At 44.0% G+C, this 22,631-nt stretch overlaps 1 protein-coding gene across 1 annotated transcript in view; it reads left to right on the forward strand.

Moving 5' to 3' along the window:
• The first annotated feature begins 353 nt into the window (after nucleotides 1-353).
• NSF (N-ethylmaleimide sensitive factor, vesicle fusing ATPase) overlaps nucleotides 354-22,631 on the forward strand; it is a 96,111-nt gene continuing 73,833 nt past the window's right edge. The window contains exon 1 of the mRNA XM_069751330.1: nucleotides 354-491. Within this exon, the coding sequence (XP_069607431.1) occupies nucleotides 480-491 (12 nt within the window). The 5' untranslated portion in view covers nucleotides 354-479. The remainder of the gene's footprint in view (nucleotides 492-22,631) is intronic.

The following is a 22,631-nucleotide window of genomic DNA, read 5'->3' on the forward strand; positions in this document are numbered from 1 at the left end:
ATGGACACGGCGCCCACGGCACTCGGATATTGTCACTTATGCCACCTCCATGGAGGAAGCCTCATAAGAACAGTGCTCTATTTCAGGGTTTCGTGTGTGGGAGATTTGCCAACTCTTCTCCTCCACCTACAGCCCTGCTCTGTGAAAGACCCCAGAACACAGCTTTTCCTTGTTTCCAGAACAAACCAGTGGAAAAACACTGTACACTTCTATAAATTAGACGAAATCCCACTCATATACAGCCATGTGTTGTGGGGACCCATCAAAACCACCATAAACATGTCCTCCCCAGGTCCTTTACGTCGCTGCCATGAGGCAATCGCCACTTCCGGGTTTGCGTCCTTACGTCCTACGGCCTTGACAGCAGTCATGTGACCTGACAAGCCCCTCCTATCTCTGAGCTCTTGTGCTGAGCTGGTTCTGCTCCCTGTGTAGCCGGCGGCACTCGGTGCGAGGGGACAGCAGCGGCACCAGCAACAATGGCGGCTCGGGTAAGTGGCACTTGTCCTGGTGACGACCTCCACACTGCGGTAACTTCCCTCCTCCGGGATGTAGATGGTTAATACACGTCCGTGTCCCTGTGCGCTCAGTCTGAATGGATGCCGGAGCCCGGTGGTGTCACTGCCCCTGGCCGCAGTGACGGGAGGATGCGCCGCTCTGTGGGGATAGTGGGAGTCACGTGTCACTGCCCGTGTCATGTACGTGTGTGCAGTGCAGCTCCAGCAGATAGATATACAGGGTGTGTACAATAAATACACGGTGTGTATATACATAGTATGCATAATATATAATAATACCGTGCTATACATAAAATATATATACGGTATATATGTGGAGTGTGTGTATATATACGTAATATGCATACTATATACATATACCTAATACAGACATATATACATGATGTACGTGTTGTGTGTATACATAGTATGCGTAATATAGACATACATAATATATAATACGTGGTATACATAAAATATATATATACTGTATATATGTGGTGTGTGTGTATATATGCATAATATGCATACTATAGACATATACCTAATACAGACATATATACATGGTGTGTGTGTATTCATAGTATGCATAATATAGACATACATAATATATACTCTGTATATACATTGTATATATAATACAGACATATATAGATGGTATACATAATATATACACGGTATATGCATGGTGTAAGTGGTGTGTGTATATATGCATAGTATTTATAATATAGACATACATAATATATGCCTGGTATATTATTATTATTATTATTATTATTTATTGTTATAGCGCCATTTATTCCATGGCGCTCTACATGTGAGGAGGGGTATACATAATAAAAACAAGTACAATAATCTTAAACAATACAAGTCATAACTGGTACAGGAGGAGAGAGGACCCTGCCCGCGAGGGATCACAATCTACAAGGGATGGGTGAGAATACAGTAGGTGAGGGTAGAGCTGGTCATGCAGCGGTTTGGTCGATCGGTGGTTACTGCAGGTTGTAGGCTTGTCTGAAGAGGTGGGTCTTCAGGTTTTATACATAATATATAATAATACTGACATACATACATGGTGTACATAATATATACGGTATATACATGGTGTGTGTGATATATATATATATATATATATATATATATATATATATCACATAGTATGCATAATATAGACATATACATATTAATCCTGACATATATGGGTGGTATACATAATATATAATCGGTGTATACGTGGTGAACATGGTGTGTGTGTGTGTGTATATATATATACACACATATTATACATACTATAGACCAGTGTTCCTCAACTCCGGTCCTCAAGAGCCACCAACAGGTCATGTTTTCAGGATTTCCTTAGTATTGCACAGGTCATTGAATGCTTGCCTGTCCAGTTGATGCAGTTATCACCTGGGCAATACAATACTAATCTTGAAAACATGACCTGTTGGTGGCTCTTGAGGACCGGAGTTGGGGAACACTGCTATAGACATACATAATATATGCTCGGTATATACATTGTATACATAATACAGGCATATATACATGGTATACATAATATATATACGGTATATACATGGTGTACGTGGTGTGTGTATGTTTGTATGTATATATATAATACATAATACATATATACATGGTATAGATAATATATATGGAATATGCATGGTATACATAATTATTATTTTTATAGCACCATTGATCCCATGGTGCTGTACATGAGAAAGGGTTACAGCAAAATACAAATATCACTTACAGTACATAATACAGAAATAATATACATAAAGTATACATGGTATACATAATGCAGGCCTATATACATGGCATATATCATATACATAATCTATACAGACACATCAGATACATAGTGTATAGCTAGCCAATATACAGACATATATAAATACTATATACAGAGTACACGGGACATAGACCCTATAAATACTATACACACGTGTACATAATATAGAGATTATATACAGTCATGGCCGAAAGTGTTGGCTCCCTTGAAATTGTTCCAAAAAAATGAAATATTTCTCCCAGAAAATTATTGCAATTACAGATGTTTTGTGATATACATGCTTATTTTCTTTGTGTGTATTGGAACAACACAAAAAAGGCAAATTGGACATAATTTCACACTAAACCCCGAAATGGACTGGTCAAAATTGTTGATGCTTTTCCAAAATAGTGGGTAAACAACTTTGTTTCAAGCATGTTACGCTCGTTCCAACTCACCTGTGGCAAGTAACAGGAGTGGGCAATGTAAAATCACACCTGAAACCTGATAAAAAGGGGAGAAGTTGACTCAATCTTTGCATTGTGTCTGTGTGTTTCACACTAAGAATGGAAAACAAAAAGAGGAGATGAGAACTGTCTGAGGACTTGGGAGCCAAAATTGTTGAATAATATTAACAATCTCAAGGTTACAAGTCCATCTCCAGAGATCTTGATGTTCCATTGTCCATGGTGCGCCGCATAATCAAGAAGTTTACAACCCATGGCACTATGGCTAATCTCCCTGGATGTGGACTGCAGAGAAAAATTGATGAAAGGTTACAACGCACGATAGTCCAGATGGTGGATAAGCCCCAATCAAGTTCCAAAGAAATTCAAGCTGTCCTGCAGGTTCAGGGTGCATCAGTGGAAGTGCAAACTATCCGTCGACATTTGAATGAAATTAAATGCTATGATAGGAGACCCAGCAGGACCCCACTCACTGCTGACACAGAGACATAAAAAGCTAAACTGCAGTTTGCCAAAATCCTACAGGAAAAGTGTGTAGTGGACAGATCAGACCAAGATAGAGCTTTTTGGTAAAGCACATCATTCTACTGCTTACTGAAAACAGAATGATACCTACAAAGAAAAGATCACAGTACCTACAGTCAAATATGGTGGCGGTTCAAAGATGTTTGGGGGTTGTCTTGCTGCCTCTGGCACTGGGTGCCTTTATTATGTGCTTGCATCCTGAAATTCTGGTAGATTACCAAAGGATTTTGGGTCACAATGTAGAGTTCAGTGTCAGAAAGCTGGGTTTGTGTCCTAGGTCATGGGTTTTCCAGCAGGACAATGACCCTAAACATATTTCAAGAAGCACCCAGAAGAGGATGGAATCTAAGTGATGGAGAGTTCTGAAGTGGCCAGCAAAGAGTCCGGATCTAAATCCCTTTGAAAACCAGTGGAGAGTTCTTGACATTGCTTATGGGAGAAGGCGCCTTCAAATACTAGAGACCTGGAGCAGTTTTCAAAAGAAGAGTGGTCCAAAATTCAAGTAGAGGTGCAAGAAGCTTCTTGATGGTTATAAGAATCGATTGATTGCAGTTAAGGTATTTATTCCAAAGGGCGTGCAACCAAATAGAAAGTTGAGGGTGCCAACAATTTTGTCTTACCCACTTTTGGGGTTTTGTTTGACATTATGTCCAATGTGCCTTTTTTTTCTGTTTTTTTTGTGTTGATCCAATATGCATGAAGGAAATAAACATGTCTATAACAAAACATGTGTATCGCAATACTTTTCTGTTCGAAATACTTCGTTTCTGGAACAGTTTCAAGGGTGCCAACACTTTTGGCCATGACTATAGATGGTATACATAGATATGTGTTTACATAGTATATACTTGTATACCGACATACATGATATATAGGCAGTGTCCATACTATATTCAATGTCCTGTTGTAACATCACCTAAATGTTGAGCTTTTGAAGGGTTTGTCCACTGAGCACCCCTCGTGAATCTTAATGTTTGTGCCTATTAAAATAAAAACATGTATTCTCTACCCCCCCCCCCCCCCCTTCCCGTGTCGGGCCACTCCAGAGGTGTCGCAGATGTTGGCACCAATGTCTCTTCTTGAGGCAAAGACTAATATAGAACCAGACCCCAATGAGAGGACAATAAAACATTCACACTCCTTATCTATTAACTGTTCCAATATTTATGGACATAACTCTTTATCACTCAAATAATGGTAATTCTGCTTAACGTCACCTGTCTTATCTATGACATTCTTCTGTGCTGTGTTGTGCATAAATATCTGATTCTTCAGAATTTCTATTAGTCTATGCCTGAAGAAGAGACCTGAGTAGTCTTGAAAGCTTGCAATTTGTTACCATCTTTTCAGTTGGCCATTAAAAGGTATCAACCACTGAGGACTCTCAATTCTAAATATTTTTCTATCCACTGGCTAACACAGGACCAAGATATATATCTTTCCTGTATTTTCGTGGGAGCATTCTGAGTGAAAAGGGTTTGTTAACTCATTCATTTGTGAACCTACCTGAAGAAGACGCCTCTGTGCTCTAAAAGCTGCAGATATATTTTTTCTGGTTAGCCAATACTCCTAGAAAACGTTTGTCTCTTTTGGGCATAAAAGTATCGACAGATTTTTCTGGCTAACACGGTACCACAATATATATATTTTTTATAGCATATCATACTGTATGCAGATTTACGTGTACATTGTATATGCTATATACATACAGGCAGGAAACATAATATATGCAGGGTTATATGATATAAAACCATGCTATGTAATCACATGTTAAGATTATGTACTGACATATTTAGCCATGATTGCTAAACTTAAAACCAAGGTTTGAAATGTAACAGTTATCGTACGTGTAGAGTATCTTGTATTTTTTTTGTACTGTTGCTTTTCATCTTTCCTAATAAATTGTGGTATTTGACCTGCTTTTGGAAGAGTGCTGGATAATTCTTCCTTTGCTCATTATTAGTGATGAGTGATCATGCATGGATAAGGTGTTATCTGAGCATGCTCGTGTGCTAATAGCGTATGTTCAGCGTGGTTGAATACTATGCTCGAGTCCCCGCTGCTGCATATCTCGCGGCTGTTCGACAGCTGCAGCATATACAGGGATTACCTGTTTTAGGCTGTCTAAGGGTACCGTCACACTATACGATTTACCTACGATCACGACCAGTGATACGACCTGGCCGTGATCGTAGGTAAATCGTAGTGTGGTCGCTGGGGAGCTGTCACACAGACAGCTCTTCAACGACCAACGATGCCGAGGTCCCCGGGTAACCAGGGTAAACATCGGGTTACTAAGTGCAGGGCCACGCTTAGTAACCCGATGTTTACCCTGGTTACCAGCGTAAAAAAAAACAAACAGTACATACTTACATTTCGGTGTCTGTCCCTTGCCGTCTGCTTCCCGCACTCACTGACTGCCGGCCGTAAAGTGAAAGCACAGCAGAGCGGTGACGTCACCGCTGTGCTCTGCTTTCACTTTACGGCCGGCAGTCAGTGAGTGCGGGAAGCAGACGGCAAGGGACCTGACTGACACCGGAATGTAAGTATGTGCTGTTTGTTTTTTTATACATTTATGCTGGTAACCAGGGTAAACATCGGGTTACTAAGCGCGGCCCTGCGCTTAGTAACCCGATGTTTACCCTGGTTACAAGCGAACGCATCGCTAGATCGGTGTCACACACACCGATCTAGCGATGCCAGCGGGAGATCCAGCGACGAAAGAAAGTTCCAAATGATCTGCTACGACGTACGATTCTCAGCAGGGTCCCTGATCGCTGCTGCGTGTCAGACACAGCGATATCGTATGGATATCGCTGGAACGTCACGAATCGTACCGTCGTAGCGATCGAAATGGCAGTGTGTGACGGTACCCTTAGGCTGCCGTCACACTATCAGTATTTGGTCAGTATTTTACATCAGTATCTGTAAGCCAAAACCAGGAGTGGGTGATAAATACAGAAGTGGTGCATATGTTTCTATTATACTTTTCCTCTATTTGTTCCACTCCTGGTTTTGGCTTACAAATACTGATGTCAAATACTGACCAAATACTGATGGTGTGACTGTAGCCTTACAGCTTGGAGACATGCATCCGCAGGGACTCGAACATATATTTTTTGAGTACGCCCAAGATACTCTGTTAGCTCATCACTACTCGTTATATATCACATCCAGTACATATGACATATAGTATATACATGTCTAATAAAGTGTTCAGATCCCCTCTGTATGGCTGTGTTCATGGATCATATACGTGTGTTGTGTGGGTGCGGCGCTATGTATATAGGTATATTCCTGTGTATGTATATATTCATTCAGACTAGGAGGATGTAATATGATGTCAACTTGCATAAATTATCTCTTGGCTCCTCTGTATCACTTTCAATATGTCGGGGGAGGGGTAGCGGCATTTCTGATTAGCAGCTCTCCTATATACTGCACAGTCACCTGCGGTGTTCCTGCCCGGCATTTCCGTCTGGTGTCTGTCTCCTGCGATGCCCGGCTTTTGCAGTGGGTGTCTGTGATTTGCAGGGCAGGTCGTCGGGGCAGAGATTTACATTCCGCTATCATTTGTTCCCATGTGTCGCTGCTTTCCCTGTGGGATTTGTAGGCGTCTCAATCAGATCCTTTATTTTTTCTTTTCCCTGACTGCAGGATGGAATCACAGGAGACTGGCAAGGTTGTGGGTTGTGTTACCATTTGCCTTGGTCACAGCAGATGTGCAGAATGCCCGCCGTGCCATAGATTCATATACTGCCGGATTATTTATTGCTGACTGTTTTGCCACTTGTATCAATGTCTATACTGCAGAACAGATTGCTGGCCATAAAGCATAACCCTTCTATGGGCATTGATGTGCAGGGAGCGAACTGCTGGGTGCGATCGATTTATAAATATTAGTATGGAGTTAATACACAGGGCTACCATTTATACCAGGGCTATGATGTGACCATGCCAGTTCCCCCTATGGACATCTGAATGAATATTTTATTCCTCACTTTTTTAATTTAATAAAGATCACTGCTTCTTGTCAGTTGTGTAAACATTTCCTTTTACATTCAGAGGCGGGACACTTTCTCTTGGGTTTGTGTTGGTGGGTTGATGCAATGTATCGGAAATCAGCTTTGTTGTGGATACTTTTTTCTTTAGTGTTGTCCAGTAGCAGCTCTTCAGCATCCTGGGAAACGAGTTTACAGCAGTAGATCGTGTACAGAATGTCTTACTAACTTACTGGTAAATAGTTATTATAGAGTGCAGCATATGCTGCTGATTAGACCGTGCAGGCTGCTCGTATTCTATTCTGTCCAGGCCGTGCAGATAAGCATTGTCCGAGTGCAGGAACGCACCACCATGTTGTAATCGGTGTAGGACACCACGTGTTTGGCATTCAGATGAGTGACTATGTAATCCATGATTATATGGTCATCTTCAAGGGAAGGTGACGTGGACAATTCTGAATACTTCCTAGTAATAAAAAAAACAAACAACCTTTCTTACCGCTACATGAAAGTCAAGTTGTGTAAAGAGATTGCCCGGACTCGACATTAAGGCGTCGGACCAGAGCTTCCAGCCTCCATCTCTGTTGACTAGGAGGTTCAGCACAGCATCAGTTTATCAGCGTGATAGCATATCGGATCTACTGTTCTGGAAAGATGCTGTCAGGCAGGAAAAGGCATTGTGTTTACTGGTTACATGAGGTGGACACTTGAACTACAACTCCCAGAATGACACGACAACCAGAGGCCGACACTCTCAAAACCCTGTGTAAACAGCTGATTTTTGCAAAGACAAATTGCAATCAGCTGGTCATTAACCCTGCAAAGGCGACAGCAGGGGAAGGAGATTTCTGCACTGACCCAAGCTGAATGGTCTCATAGGGCATATGAGGTTTTATGGCAAGAGACCCGTGTTCAGCCCGGAAATCACAGTCCGCACTCGGATCATCATATACTGAAATCTAAATGAGGCCTATGCTACCGCTTTCCCTTTAATAGGTTTCTCCTCTCTGGCCAATGCCTTTATTATAAAGGTCTCTTGACGATGCCCTAATTCCAGCTCTTTTTGCTGCAGGGATCCCTAGTGATTGTACGATTTCCCTAGAGAAACCTCCTGGCAGAAAGTGTTCAATTCCCCTATAGTGCCCCCAAGGGAGGAATGAAACATGACATAGTTCTTATTGAAATCAATGTGCCTCCAGGCTGAGAGATGCTTGGTAGCCATTCTCCTTTGTGGCTAGTAGATGGCTAGTCCTGAATAGAAAGAAAATAGACTTGTAGCAGAAAAGTAATAACGTTACTTACCTGGTCAATCCGTCAGCTCGTGCCCCATGGTCACATGGTCCCGCTCATTACAGTGAGGAATATGCACATATTCCTCACTGTAATGAGCGGTACCATGTGACCGCTCACACAGGACCTGCTGCCAGCGGCCGCTGAGAGGAGATATCGCAGGAGCTGGGTGAGTATTTCCCTGCAAGCGGGGGGGCGCACAGGGGATGGGAGGCGGGAGGGGACACACAAACTTTTTTAAGGGAAAATTAAAAAAAAAAGATTTTACATTCCTTCTCTCCAGCGAACGCCGCTGGGGAGAAGGAATGAATGCCGGCTTCAGCACCACACGCAGGGGGGACAGCGCTTACTTTAGAGCTGTCTCTCCTGCGGGCGGTACGTGCACACAGAGGAGAGTGTACACTGTTCTCCGTGTGCACGTGTGCTGTCCGTATTGTGGTCCGTGCGGTCGGTAAAAACCGGACATGTCTACGTGTTTTGCACACGGACACACGGTCCGTGTGAAAACACGCACATATGCAGAAACACAGATCCTAATGGATCTACGTGTGTCAGTGTCTCCTACGTGTGCAGTCTATGAATTTGTTCTGAGAAATAGTATCGCCTCCATCAGATCCTCCTTCATAGATGACCTCAAACCTAACCTAATTTTTTTTTTAAGGCTAGAGAACAACCTCTCTACACTATCTTGGGGTGGCGGCAAAGCATTAAACACATGGGCAACATCTTTAACAATTTCAGGGTATAAAGGAATTGCCTCGTGCACAGTCAGTTTTGATGAACGATTGAACTCTTCTACTTCTTTGAGAGCAAGTGAAAAAGTTGCTGAAATATGGTCAGTCTGTTTTCTATGGGAGTGGAATCTTTTTCCCCTGCGGCAACGCTTTGCCGGCTCCATGTTGTTCAAATACTTGTCGAAATTAAACTCCTCATCTTATGAGGATGAAGGAACGGCAGCAGCAGCACTGGCAGGACCTGAGTCCTCTTGCTCTTGACCGTCCTGTAACCCACGCATCCTAACTGCTACCTCAATCAAAGCTTTTCCTTTAGTAAGCTGTTGATCATCCAGCAATATACGATGACTCGGGTCCACATAAACAGCTGCCAGAATAATTTTATTTTCTAATAGCAGTGTCTCTCTCCATTTCATTGAAGCACCAATGCCATCTGCGATTAAACCTCTTCTTTGGGACAAGCAAAACACCAAGTTCTTCCAATCTTTTATAATAATGCCAGGAGTTAAATCCTCAGCTTGTAACATTTTAGTCACTGTAAATGGGTGATGAAGCAATTCCTTCCATTCAGCCACCTGTGTCCATTGACCTTCATGTAATGTTACCTGACGGTTGGCCATATCTACAAGGAAGGGTTTCATTACAAGCAATCGCTCAATCATTAAATAGGTGCTGCCCCACCAAGTGGCTTGATCCACAATTGCCCCTTTTCCAGCACGTCTCTTCAATATGGAATCAATTTTAGGGGTTCTGGCTGCAATAGCCAATTTCCTCACTTTGTTAGTCAGAGTTCCACCGTGTCCCTCTTGCAGACTATCTCTTATTGCCAGCTGCAGCATGTACACAACACAGCACATGTGATGAATAGGAAAGAGGTGTGAAGCAGCTTCAACAAGATCATCTAATTGCAAAGAATCATTTTGCTGTTCTTCTGTAGTAATATCTGTTTGTTCCTCCGTTATGAGAACAGGACTGTGGCATCCCAGCTCTAACATACTGAATGTGAAATGTTCTTCTAGCTGCTGTTCACCTCCATTATTCTCATTCATCAGTTTAATTGTACTTATCATGTTTGACGCATTATCAGTTACAATAGCAAGAACCTGTTCTTTTTTGAGTTCATAATCTTGCAGAACTTTTTCCACTAAGGTCTGGAGAAACTGGCCGCTGTAATGAGCTTCAGTATCTTTTACTGCAAGCGTCTTGGTAATAATTATTTCGTTGTCACAAACATCATACGTGAATAGCAAAATAGTTCACTCTGTGACGTGTGCTGGCATCCATTTTAAGAAACACAAAGCATCTCTTGAGTCTTTTTAAGATCTTTCTTTTGATTAAGGGCTTCTTCAATCACTAATTTTCTAATACTTTCTCTTTCAAGAGAAACACCCAAGTTTGTGGGCCATTTCTCCATTACAAGCTGTAAAAGCTGGTCCTGCAAATAATGATAATGGTACACAGTCCTTCACAACAAGCTCGATGAGCTGCCTTTTAAACACATCTGCTGTCATTGTTACAACTGTCACAAAATATCTTGTAACTGATGTTTGAGATGCTCTTTCCTCCTCCTTTGCCTGGCGGGAAGTGCTCGTCTCTGGTTTCTTGGTGCTGCTGTGATCTTTTTCAATCACAGCTTTGTGAACTTCTGGGTGGCTGAGTTGTAAATATCTTCTTAGATTGGAAGCTCTTGAAGGAGCATTTTTATCACTGCCCGATTTTTGTCATCACAGCATTTGTTTTCATCTGGGTCACTTATACACTGACACACTAAGGGCTCATACTCACTTGCCTGAAATACGGCTGAGTCTCGCATGGTAACACTCGGCTCTGCCGCCGGCACTTGGGAGCAGAGCGTGCAGCTCCATGTATTGCTATGCGGTCGCACGCTCCGCTCTGGAGTGCCTGCGGCAAAGCCGAGTTTTAACATGCGAGACTCGGCCGTATTTCACGCAAGTGAGTATGAGCCCTAAATGTTTTTTTTTATCTTGAGTCACTGTAAAATGCTCTAATACAGCTGACTTCATAAGATGCTTAGACATTGTGTAATTATGTAAATTCGGTCTCAAAATAATTTTGTCCTGTAAAAAATAAGGTATATTGTAATTCTTGCAAGAATAGTGAATCATGCACTTTATAATTTAGGATATACCGTAAATAAAACAATCTTTGCATAAATCAATAGGACAGATAAGTATAAAGTTTGTAAAATATGCGAGATAGCTTTATGCTGAACTTTCAATGTCAGGCTTGTCTCACGGTACAGCTCACTAAATGCTTCACATCATATTTCTTCATAGTCTTATGAAGAGGGGAGATAATGTTTGTGCTGAATCATATTGCAGAACACACGCACAAATATACCGTATTTTCCGCTTTGTAAGAGGCACTTTATTTCCCCCAAATTTGGGGGGGAAATGGGGGTGCGTCTTACAAAGCGGATATACCACTTACCATTACAGGCTGGGATGAGGGGGTGTCCGCCGCCACTGCGGCCCGCCGCCGCGCGCCACTGCTGTCACCTCGCCCGCCACCGCTGCTGCCCCGGGTGATGCTGGAGGCTCTGGTGCTGCGGGGGGCTCTGGCAACATTTTGTGAAAGACCAGAGCCCCCCGGCACTTCGTCCATGCGTTCCTGTATGACTGACTCCGGAAAAATGGCCGCCGGAATCTCGGGAGATGAGATTTCAGCGCTGAGATCTCATCTCTCGAGATTCTGGCGGCCATTTTCCCGGAGTCAGTCATACAGGAACGCATGGACGTAGTGCCGGGGGGCTCTGGTCTTTCACAAAATGTCGCCATAGCCCCCCGCAGCATCGGGGACAGCCCTGCAGCACCGGAGCCCCCCTGCAGACCCCCTCATCCCAGCCTGCAGCACAGGAGCCCCCTGCAGACTCCCTCATCCCAGCCTGCAGCACAGGAGCCTCCTGCAGCACCGGAGCCCCCCTGCAGACCCCCTCATCCCAGCTTGCAGCACAGGAGCCCCCTGCAGCACAGAAGCCCCCCTGCAGACCCCCTCATCCCTGCCTCCAGCAGCGACCCTGGGACCCTGATCCACCGCAGCCACAACCCCTGGTAAGTAATAAGACGCATGGATTATAAGACGCCCCACCAATTTATTAAAAAAAAAAGTTTTTTCCTATTTTTCTCTTCAAAATTTGGGGTGCGTCTTATAATCCGGAGCGTCTTACAAAGCGAAAAATACGGTATATGTTCTCATGGATCCTGTTACTGTATTTCTGAATTTGAGATGTTAGAAAAGTTTTTCCCCTTTTATTCTATGTAAAGTTTAAATACCGTATATACTCGAGTATAAGCCGACCCCCCTAATTTTGCCACAAAAAACTGGGAAAACTTATTGACTCGAGTATAAGCCTAGGGTGGAAATGCAGCTTTACCGGTGAATTTCAAAAATAAAAATAGATCATTATTGCCCTATAGCTGTGCCATATAGTGCTCTGCACCGTTCATATTTCCCCATAGCTCTGCCATATAGTGCTCTGCACCGTTCATATTTCCCCATAGCTCTGCCATATAGTGCTCTGCACCGTTCATATTGCCCCATATCTGCCCCATATAGTGCTCTGCACCGTTCATATTGCCCCATATCTGCCCCATATAGTGCTCTGCACTGTTCATATTGCCCCATATCTGCCCCATATAGTGCTCTGCACTGTTCATATTGCCCCATATCTGCCCCATATAGTGCTCTGCACTGTTCATATTGCCCCATATCTGCCCCATATAGTGCTCTGCACCGTTCATACTGCCCCATAGATGCTCGGTATAAATCTGTGCCGCCGCTGCTGCTGCTGCAATAAAAAAAAAAAAAGGCCATACTCACCTTTCTTGATTGCAGCTCCCAGCATCCGGTCCCGGCGTCTCCCCACTCTGACTGATCAGGCAGAGGGCGCCACGCACACTATATGCGTCATCGCGCCCTCTGACCTGAACAGTCAGAGCGCAGATAGACGCCGGGAAGATGGAGCGGCGGCTGGAACGCGGACAGGTGAATATTACATACTTACCTGGTCCCGACGTCCGGCTCCCCCTGCCGTCACATGGTCTTCTGTGCCGCAGCCTCTTCCTCTATCAGCGGTCACCGGCACCGCTGATTAGAGAAATGAATTGGCGGCTCCACCCCTATGGGAGGTGGAGCCGCTTATTCATTTCTCTAATGAGCGGTCCCACGTGACCGCTGAAGAGGGGAAGAAGCTGCAGCACAGAAGACCGTGGGAGGGCAAGGGGAGCGCCAGGATCGCTGGGACTAGGTAAGTATACCTCAGCGCCCTCTCACCCGCCGACTCCTCCGCTACCGTGACTTCAGTATAAGCCGAGAGGGGCACTTTCAGCCCAAAAATTTGGGCTGAAAATCTCGGCTTATACTCGAGTATATACGGTAAGTAATCAGAGCAGCTAATTTCTCCAAACATGAGCTAAGAGGAAAAACAAACTAAAACATCAAGCATACAGATACAACATATCCTGGACTATTCATTTATGCAGTTTATTGAAAGTTTATATATGCTTTAAGAAGCACTTGCCTTAATTCTGCTTTCCTGTTCACTCCAGAAGTTCTGAGATAAATGCAGGCATTCCTTCCCTGTGTGTTTGTTATTTTTCCCCTTACCTGTAGAGGAGGAGCTTCACTACTTATGAACATAAACTGCAGCACAGATTCATCTCCGCTAAAAGTCTACACCTTAGATCAGGAATAGGACAGACATTTAATGGACATTTCATAACTTTACCAAATTCTTATGATAAAAATATTCCCCACAAACTGCATTGAACTACTGTACCCAATTTAGTATATATTTTAGGAATCTGAGTCGGTCCATTTTATACCATCTCCAACTCCACCAAAATGCGATCAAACTCCAATTCTGACTCCACGACTCCAACTCCACAGCCCTGCTCCTGAAGAGTTTGGACCTGTGGCATGACTGATCCGCTGACCTGTGTGCTGTAATAGGGGCAGCACGGTGGCGCAGTGGTTAGCACTACAGCCTTGCAGCGCTGGGGTCCTGGGTTCTAATCCCACCCAGGACAACATCTGCAAAGAGTTTGTATGTTCTCTCCGTGTTTGCGTGGGTTTCCTCCGGGCACTCCGGTTTCCTCCCACATTCCAAAGACATACTGATAGGAATTCTAGATTGTGAGCCCCATCGGGGACAGTGATGGTAATGTGTGCAAACTGTAAAGCGCTGCGGAATATGTTAGCGCTATATAAAAATAAAAGATTATTATTATTATTATCAGAGGAGCGCAGGGGCATTGTGGCGGCCAAGTCCAGCAATCCAGACATCCAGCTTTGAGGAAGTAAAGTGCTTTCAAGCCCTCGCTTCTTACCTAGGAAACCGGTCACCTCTGATGGAGTGCAGTAGTGGTTGGTAACCTTGGCACTGAGCAGCATAAAATAAAATTAAAAATCCCTCTGTTCATGACAGCAGATAGTATCTTAATATATACTTACCTTGTAATTTCTTCACATCGTGATCCGTCCGGATCCCAGAATTCCAAGCGGCGGAACACACCGCTGCCGGGATCAGCCGAATGATTCACTGATCGCTGCCATCTTTGTACAGGAGGAGCGCATACGCAGTTTTAATGTGACTGTCGCTATCTGTCTGCACAAATATGGCGGCGGTCTGATTTACTGCGCGAATTTCGCGCAGGCGCAGGGAATCATTCGGCTGATTCCGGTGGCAGATGCACGACGTGTCTGCTGGTCAGATTAAGGCTGTGTGCACATGTTCCAGATGTTTTGCATTTTTTTCGCTATAAAACCACAAAAAAATGCATACCTTAAGCATCCTATTATTAGAATGCAATCCGCAATTTTTTTTTTCCGGAGCGGAAACGCATTCTGGAAAAAAACGCAGCATATTCATTAATTTTGTGGAATCGCGGGAATTCCGCACACATAGGAATGCATTGATCCGCTATCTTCCTACATGGAGCTATGCCCACCATGCTGGGCACCATATCTCTGTTAAAAAAATAAAATAAAATAAAAAATAAAGAATTAAAATAAAAAACAGTGATAAACTTACCTTCCGATGGCCATCGGAGTCCTCCCGCCTCTCAGCAGTGCACGCGGCAGCTTCCGTTCCCAGGGAAGCTTTGCGCAAAGGACCTGGGATGACGTCGCGGTCACGTGACCGTGATGTCACAAAGGTCCTTCGCGCAAAGCATCCCTGGGAACGGAAGCCGCCGTGTGCACCACTAAGGAGGTCGGGGGCCATCGGAAGGTGAGAATAACCATTTTTTTTATTTTTAACGTTATATCTTTTTGCTATTAATGCTGCATAGGCAGCATCAATAGTAAAAAATTTTTAGTCACCTGGCAGGTAAATCAATAGTAAAAAGTTGGTCACACTTGTTGGAAAACGCTAGCATTCTGCATGCCAATTCCGCATGTGTATTTCTCGCTGCGGGGAGTTCCGGAATTGCCGCGGAAATTTCCGCGGCAATTCCGGACGTGTGCACATAGCCTAAAGGTGTTTTCCCACGAACAAAAGTTCATATAAAAAATTGTGTCTGACTGTGTACGGAGCATACCACATCTGCTGGGCAGGGGAGGAAGAAAAAGATAATACTGACATTACAGCAGGGGATCACATTGGATTCAATTTGTCTGGTAAAATATTTCACTGACTGTTTTTAAACAATATTTTACCTCACAGAATGTATCTTCTGCGATCTCCTGCTGTAATGCCAGTATTGGATTGGGGAGAGAGAAAGCGCACGGGGGAGACATCTCAAACGGGACAGTACATGAGGGGAGAACACCGCACAGGAAGGAGAGGGACCGCAGACAAGGGGGATGGCACATGGGGAAGACAGGTCAAAGAAGAGAGCACAGGCGGGAGAAGTCAGCACATGAGGAAAGAGAGAGTGGATAGGTGGGTGATCACATGGGGGGATAGATTCTCAACACTGCAAAGCCAGCCCCCATCGCGATATTACCGCCCTCCCAATGAGATAGCATCCAGCCTCCATCTAGTTTTTGATAAATTATACATTGCAAGGTTGTTTTCTAATACATGCAGTTAGCAATTTTACTTACAGTGGGGCAAAAAAGTATTTAGTCAGTCAGCAATAGTGCAAGTTCCACCACTTAAAAAGATGAGAGGCGTCTGTAATTTACATCATAGGTAGACCTCAACTATGGGAGACAAACTGAGAAAAAAAAATCCAGAAAATCACATTGTCTGTTTTTTTTAACATTTTATTTGCATATTATGGTGGAAAATAAGTATTTGGTCAGAAACAAAATTTCATCTCAATACTTTGTAATATATCCTTTGTTGGCAATGACAGAGGTCAAACGTTTTCTGTAAGTCTTCACAAGGTTGCCACACACTGTTGTTGGTATGTTGGCCCATTCCTCCATGCAGATCTCCTCTAGAACAGTGATGTTTTTGGCTTTTCGCTTGGCAACACGGACTTTCAACTCCCTCCAAAGGTTTTCTATAGGGTTGAGATCTGGAGACTGGCTAGGCCACTCCAGGACCTTGAAATGCTCCTTACGAAGCCACTCCTTCGTTGCCCTGGCGGTGTGCTTTGGATCATTGTCATGTTGAAAGACCCAGCCACGTTTCATCTTCAATGCCCTTGCTGATGGAAGGAGGATTGCACTCAAAATCTCACGATACATGGCCCCATTCATTCTTTCATGTACCCGGATCAGTCGTCCTGGCCCCTTTGCAGAGAAACAGCCCCAAAGCATGATGTTTCCACCACCATGCTTTACAGTAGGTATGGTGTTTGATGGATGCAACTCAGTATTCTTTTTCCTCCAAACACGACAAGTTGTGTTTCTACCAAACAGTTCCAGTTTGGTTTCATCAGACCATAGGACATTCTCCCAAAACTCCTCTGGATCATCCAAATGCTCTCTAGCAAACTTCAGACGGGCCCGGACATGTACTGGCTTAAGCAGTGGGACACGTCTGGCACTGCAGGATCTGAGTCCATGGTGGTGTAGTGTGTTACTTATGGTAGGCCTTGTTACATTGGTCCCAGCTCTCTGCAGTTCATTCACTAGGTCCCCCCGCGTGGTTCTGGGATTTTTGCTCAGCGTTCTTGTGATCATTCTGACCCCACGGGGTGGGATTTTGCGTGGAGCCCCAGATCGAGGGAGATTATCAGTGGTCTTGTATGGCTTCCATTTTCTAATTATTGCTCCCACTGTTGATTTCTTCACTCCAAGCTGGTTGGCTATTGCAGATTCAGTCTTCCCAGCCTGGTGCAGGGCTACAATTTTGTTTCTGGTGTCCTTTGACAGCTCTTTGGTCTTCATCATAGTGGAGTTTGGAGTCAGACTGTTTGAGGGTGTGCACAGGTGTCTTTTTATACTGATAACAAGTTTAAACAGGTGCCATTACTACAGGTAATGAGTGGAGGAAAGAGGAGACTCTTAAAGAAGAAGATACAGGTCTGTGAGAGCCTGAAATCTTGATTGTTTGTTTCTGACCAAATACTTATTTTCCACCATAATATGCAAATAAAATGTTAAAAAAACAGACAATGTGATTTTCTGGATTTTTTTTTCTCAGTTTGTCTCCCATAGTTGAGGTCTACCTATGATGTAAATTACAGACGCCTCTCATCTTTTTAAGTGGTGGAACTTGCACTATTGCTGACTGACTAAATACTTTTTTGCCCCACTGTATTTAACAAGATGAAGCAACCCTTTTAAATAAAGATCGCTGTAGAATTGTGGATATGAACATTTTTTGTTTTAAAAACACAAGCTAACCGCTGTAAGTTGCATGGTACTTTTATGGAGCACATTTAATATTATACAATATTAATGGCTATTCCAAAAATTCAAAGTTATTTCTTGTGATAGGGACCCCCCTACAGATCCCTTAGAACGTTGTTCTGAAGTGCCCCATCGGCTTGGCGCAGTGACCACCTATGCACACCACCTCCATTCATTTACTAGAGAACTGCAGGAGAAAGCTGGGCACTACTTGGTTATAGCTGCCACTCCCATAGAGAATGAATGGTGCTGTGGTGTGTATGAGACTAGGTATTTCAGAGCCCCTTTCTCCAGATCAGTGGTGTCCAAGCTGTCGGACCACCACCATTCAGAAATACCATATTATTATACTGTGGATAGATGATAACATTATGTTTGAAATGAACCCTAATGGCTGCTCTGGTCCTAGTAGTTGTACATCTGCTATGTGTGGCACAGGTGTAGTCTTTCCTTATCCTTTCTCCTCCTCTTACACCCTTTCATTTTGAGTGTTAAGTATTGGTGTCTGCATATTTATCATGTACATGTAAAAAGACGGTGGAGAATGGGAGAAGTCCTTGCTGCAGGAACCCATATGGATGAAGCAGAGGAGCGCCGTGTGGTGCTGATGCGGGCAGGGACCTTCCCAGGAGGGTGTGAATCCGCAGTGATTCCTGCAGGCTGAGGCCAGATTTAGCATGAGGCACCGATGTGACGGAGAAGCCCTGTGTGACCTGGATTCTGTGCGGCAGGAATCGAGGAGGGAGGGAGCTCGGGATTGGCGCTGAATGATTTCTGTTAGAGGAGAAGGAACATTCTGGGTGTGGGAGCCGTGTGCATTATTTATCTCTTGCTCTGCTGGTAAAATCTCAAGATCGCAGTACTTCTTGTAATGATAAAGGGACATCCTCCACCAGTTATTGGAGATATTGGAAAATTCTACGTAAAGGGTTTTTATTTGATTTTTTTTATAAAGGAAGTTTTTACTTTTCTTGCCCACCACCAGGACCCTTTTGATCAGCTGTGCTAATGTCACTACTGTGTGTCGCTAGGTCTGGTACTGCGGCTCAGCCCCATGTTATTTGAATGGACTGTGCTGCCTCTTTGGCCTGGTGATTAATGGGAGGTCCAGATGACAGGAAGACCCCTACTGATTAATGACACGGGTCGCACGCGTGTATTTTGTCTCTGTTCGATTATGCAAATGACACTAATTAAACTCTGATTAGACTGTGCACATCCTGTGATCCGAGTCTCTCGGATGAGGAGAGAATGGAGAAAAAATGTCTCCATCTTCCCCCAATGTGTCAGTGCGTGGAAAACGGACTGCACTCAGATGTCATCCATGTGAAGTCCGATGTTTTCCTTGCATTCATTAACTTGCATGGCCCGAATATTGGATAAAACTCAGATATGCAGCAATTATTTTTTTTTTTTCCCCCTTGGAAGTCTGTCTCAAACAAAAATCGGACATGTGCACGGCCCCATAGACTAACGTTGGACCAAGTGCGAATATTTTTCAGATCGCACTCGGACCGCAAGTAAAGTCATCTGCACAAGTCCTTAGGATAGCATATCACCCTCATGTCAACACTGCAGCCACAGGTGAATTCAGGCCCTTTTATCATATCACCTCATAATGGCAGACCTGGGCCAAGCGTGGTTTGCGGGCTGGATGGGGACGGTGCTGGGGGCTCTATAGCACTATACAGAGATACAGGTCAGATGTGCTCACTGTCGTATGCTGTGCGAGCCTGGCTGTGGAGACGTTCCTCATTACTGTGTGTGTGCCTGTTCGCTGCTTTCCGCTGCAGCACCCACAGAGAATTCACCCCTGCAGCCAATCAGTGAGTGATCAGCCGCAGTGCCATTGCCAAGACGTCAGTGCTGTGGGCAATAACGGAGACCAGGAGCAGTGGCAGAGACATAGCGCCGGACCTGGGGAGGGTGTATCAAGCACAGTTTGATTTTTTTTTTTTTTTACTAACTGCAGCCAGGAGACACCAGAAAACCCCTTCAGTTGCCCACCTCTGCTCTGGTGTTGTGATGCTGGCCATACGCCATCAGTAGCTGTCTCAGTCCCAGGGGGATTGTTATAGAGGACCACTGCTTGGCAATGTTCCTCTACAAGGAGGAAGCCTAGCTGCTATCTTTCCCCTTAACATTAGGATTGAACTTCAGCTGTTTTTTTTCCTTAGTGATAAATCTGTTCACACATTAGTGCCAAATCAGCAATTCCCCTCAGAGGCCGAAAATACAGGATTATGTCTCTGCACAGAGGAAATCTGAAAACACATGCAAATTATTCTTCTCCCAGCAATTGTGTTGAGCCATAAAAACTCCCCATAGGTATTTATTCCCCCTATTTTACATATAGAGATTACTGTAGACATACATTCTAAAACACCAGGAGCAATGCGCAGCTTGAAATGGCTGATAACAGGGAGCAATAGATCACATTGAACTGCACACTTAACCCTCTCATCAACACTGCAGAAAAGCATAGTACATGCTGACTGTGTCTGAGATGGTAAATATTGGCGGGCAGATTCTCCTAGAGAGGGTGCTGTTTATATTTACACTCTTCTTGCTTATAAAGGGGGTGCCGAGCCCAGGACCCTTTTCTATAAGGTCCTAACAGGGCATATACAATGGGTTGTGTGCGTGATATGACCCCTTTAAGCTGGATCATTTCCTTCTTATACACTGAATGGGGAGAGGGGTGTGATGGCTGCTTATCTCCACTGTGCACAAAAGGATAGAACATGTTGAAATCCAGCAACCCCATGTTTCTCTCTTCCCAGAATGTACTGTTGGGGGAATATACACTTTGCATGGTTGGCCTGTTCAGCCGATATTAATGTAATGTGTATGGCCATCTTTACCATTTGGAATTCAAGAACACAACAGAGACATTTGTGGAAGACTTCATCTGCCATGATGGATGTGATAACTGATTGGACTTTGATTTTGTTATTCAGAAACTCTGGTCTCTGTATGTCCAGAACTGTTTCTAGGACAGAGCTATATTTGTGGACCTGAACATCAGACTCTCTAGTCCAAAATCTGACCTACACCCATATATACTTTTGGAAAAAAACTTTTGCACACACACACATTGGTGTTTTGTCATCAGTATTTTGTGCTTTACATGTTTTTGTTTTTTTTGACATCGAGCATGTCACTACTCTTAGCGTTTTTCACCCATTGACTTGAATGAGTGGTGAAAAAACACACCAAATTTGTAGGCATCATATTTATCAGCTTGCACAAGAGACAAATCTAGAATGCCAAAACCACCGCAAAAAACCCAAATAAAACCCAGGAAAATCTGTTTGTTTTTTTTCCTGCAGCTTCTTTTCTACCAAGAGATTCGGTTTTGGTGCAGAAAAGAACTGCCTAGTGTGAACTTACCCTTAATGTGCAGAGCTGCGTTGCGCCATGCAGTGCGTTATATAATATTACGCATTACAAGGTTGATTTCCCTTGAATCTGTGATTCTGTTAATATATCCACTCATATAAAGTAGAAATGGGTTAAAAGGATTGTCCATTCTTCTGATAAGTCTGCAGACACTCCATGTGACTGCAGACTTCTGAATTCTTGCAGTGCACGCCGTCAAGATTCTCCGATGTCGCTGCCAAAACGCAGCAATATTCTTGCTTCCTGCCACATTCCGACTAGATGTGCTCGGCCTCTGTCAATGCACTTAATCACGTTTAGTCGACTTGTGACCTCATGTATGCAAATTACATACTAGTGGTCATGTGACCGCCCAGTCTCTGCAGCCACACCGGAGAATCCTGACAGCTTGCAGTACACGGAATGCTGTAAGGAATCTGAAGTCTGCAGACTTTTATCAGAAGACCAGACAACCCCTTTAATGTTTGTTTGTCATCTGTTATTTGCACCAAATGGAACAAGCTTTCCTGAATTTTCACTTATCAGGTCTCTTCCCATCTGTTAAGCTGTGAACTCAGTTGAAAGTGGCTCTGTCAGCAGAGAATGACTGTTCAAACCAAGCACATGCACTTTGTGCACAAAGGCAAGGCCATAAGTGTATTTCCCACCTGCTTGTTTACAGTCTATCGCCACCATTCTTTGGCTCTATAAAGCCAAAGCTGTCAAAGTGCAGGTGTGGTGGAGATGAAAGGAAAACAAGTAGATGGTAAGGCGCACTCAAATGTTTGGCCGCGCCAAGGAGGCACTGAGCGCCTGTACTTGGTTTGAACATTAAAGGGGTTGTTCACTACTAGGACAACCCCTTCTTAAACTAGATATTTGGCCCTGATAAAATAATAAAGCCTATACTCACCTCCTGTGCCGACTCCTTTCCAGCGCTGTCGGTATTTGCGGTCCTGGGGCTCTGATGAGGTTTTGTGCCCAGCACCCAATCAGGGCGGGCATTACTGTCTCCACCTTCAGACAAACTGAGCATGAAGAGGAAACCAGGGCTGCAGCTCATCCCGGACTTCCTCTTCATGTTTAATTTGTCTGAAGGCAGAGACAGTGACTCCAGCGCTGATTGGGCATCGGGCACCACATGTCACAAAACCTCATCAGAGCCCCAGGACCGCGAGTGCCGACAGCGC

The sequence above is a fragment of the Ranitomeya imitator genome, chromosome 2 (assembly GCF_032444005.1).
Source record: "Ranitomeya imitator isolate aRanImi1 chromosome 2, aRanImi1.pri, whole genome shotgun sequence".
In the NCBI taxonomy this organism is placed as follows: Eukaryota; Metazoa; Chordata; class Amphibia; order Anura; family Dendrobatidae; genus Ranitomeya; species Ranitomeya imitator.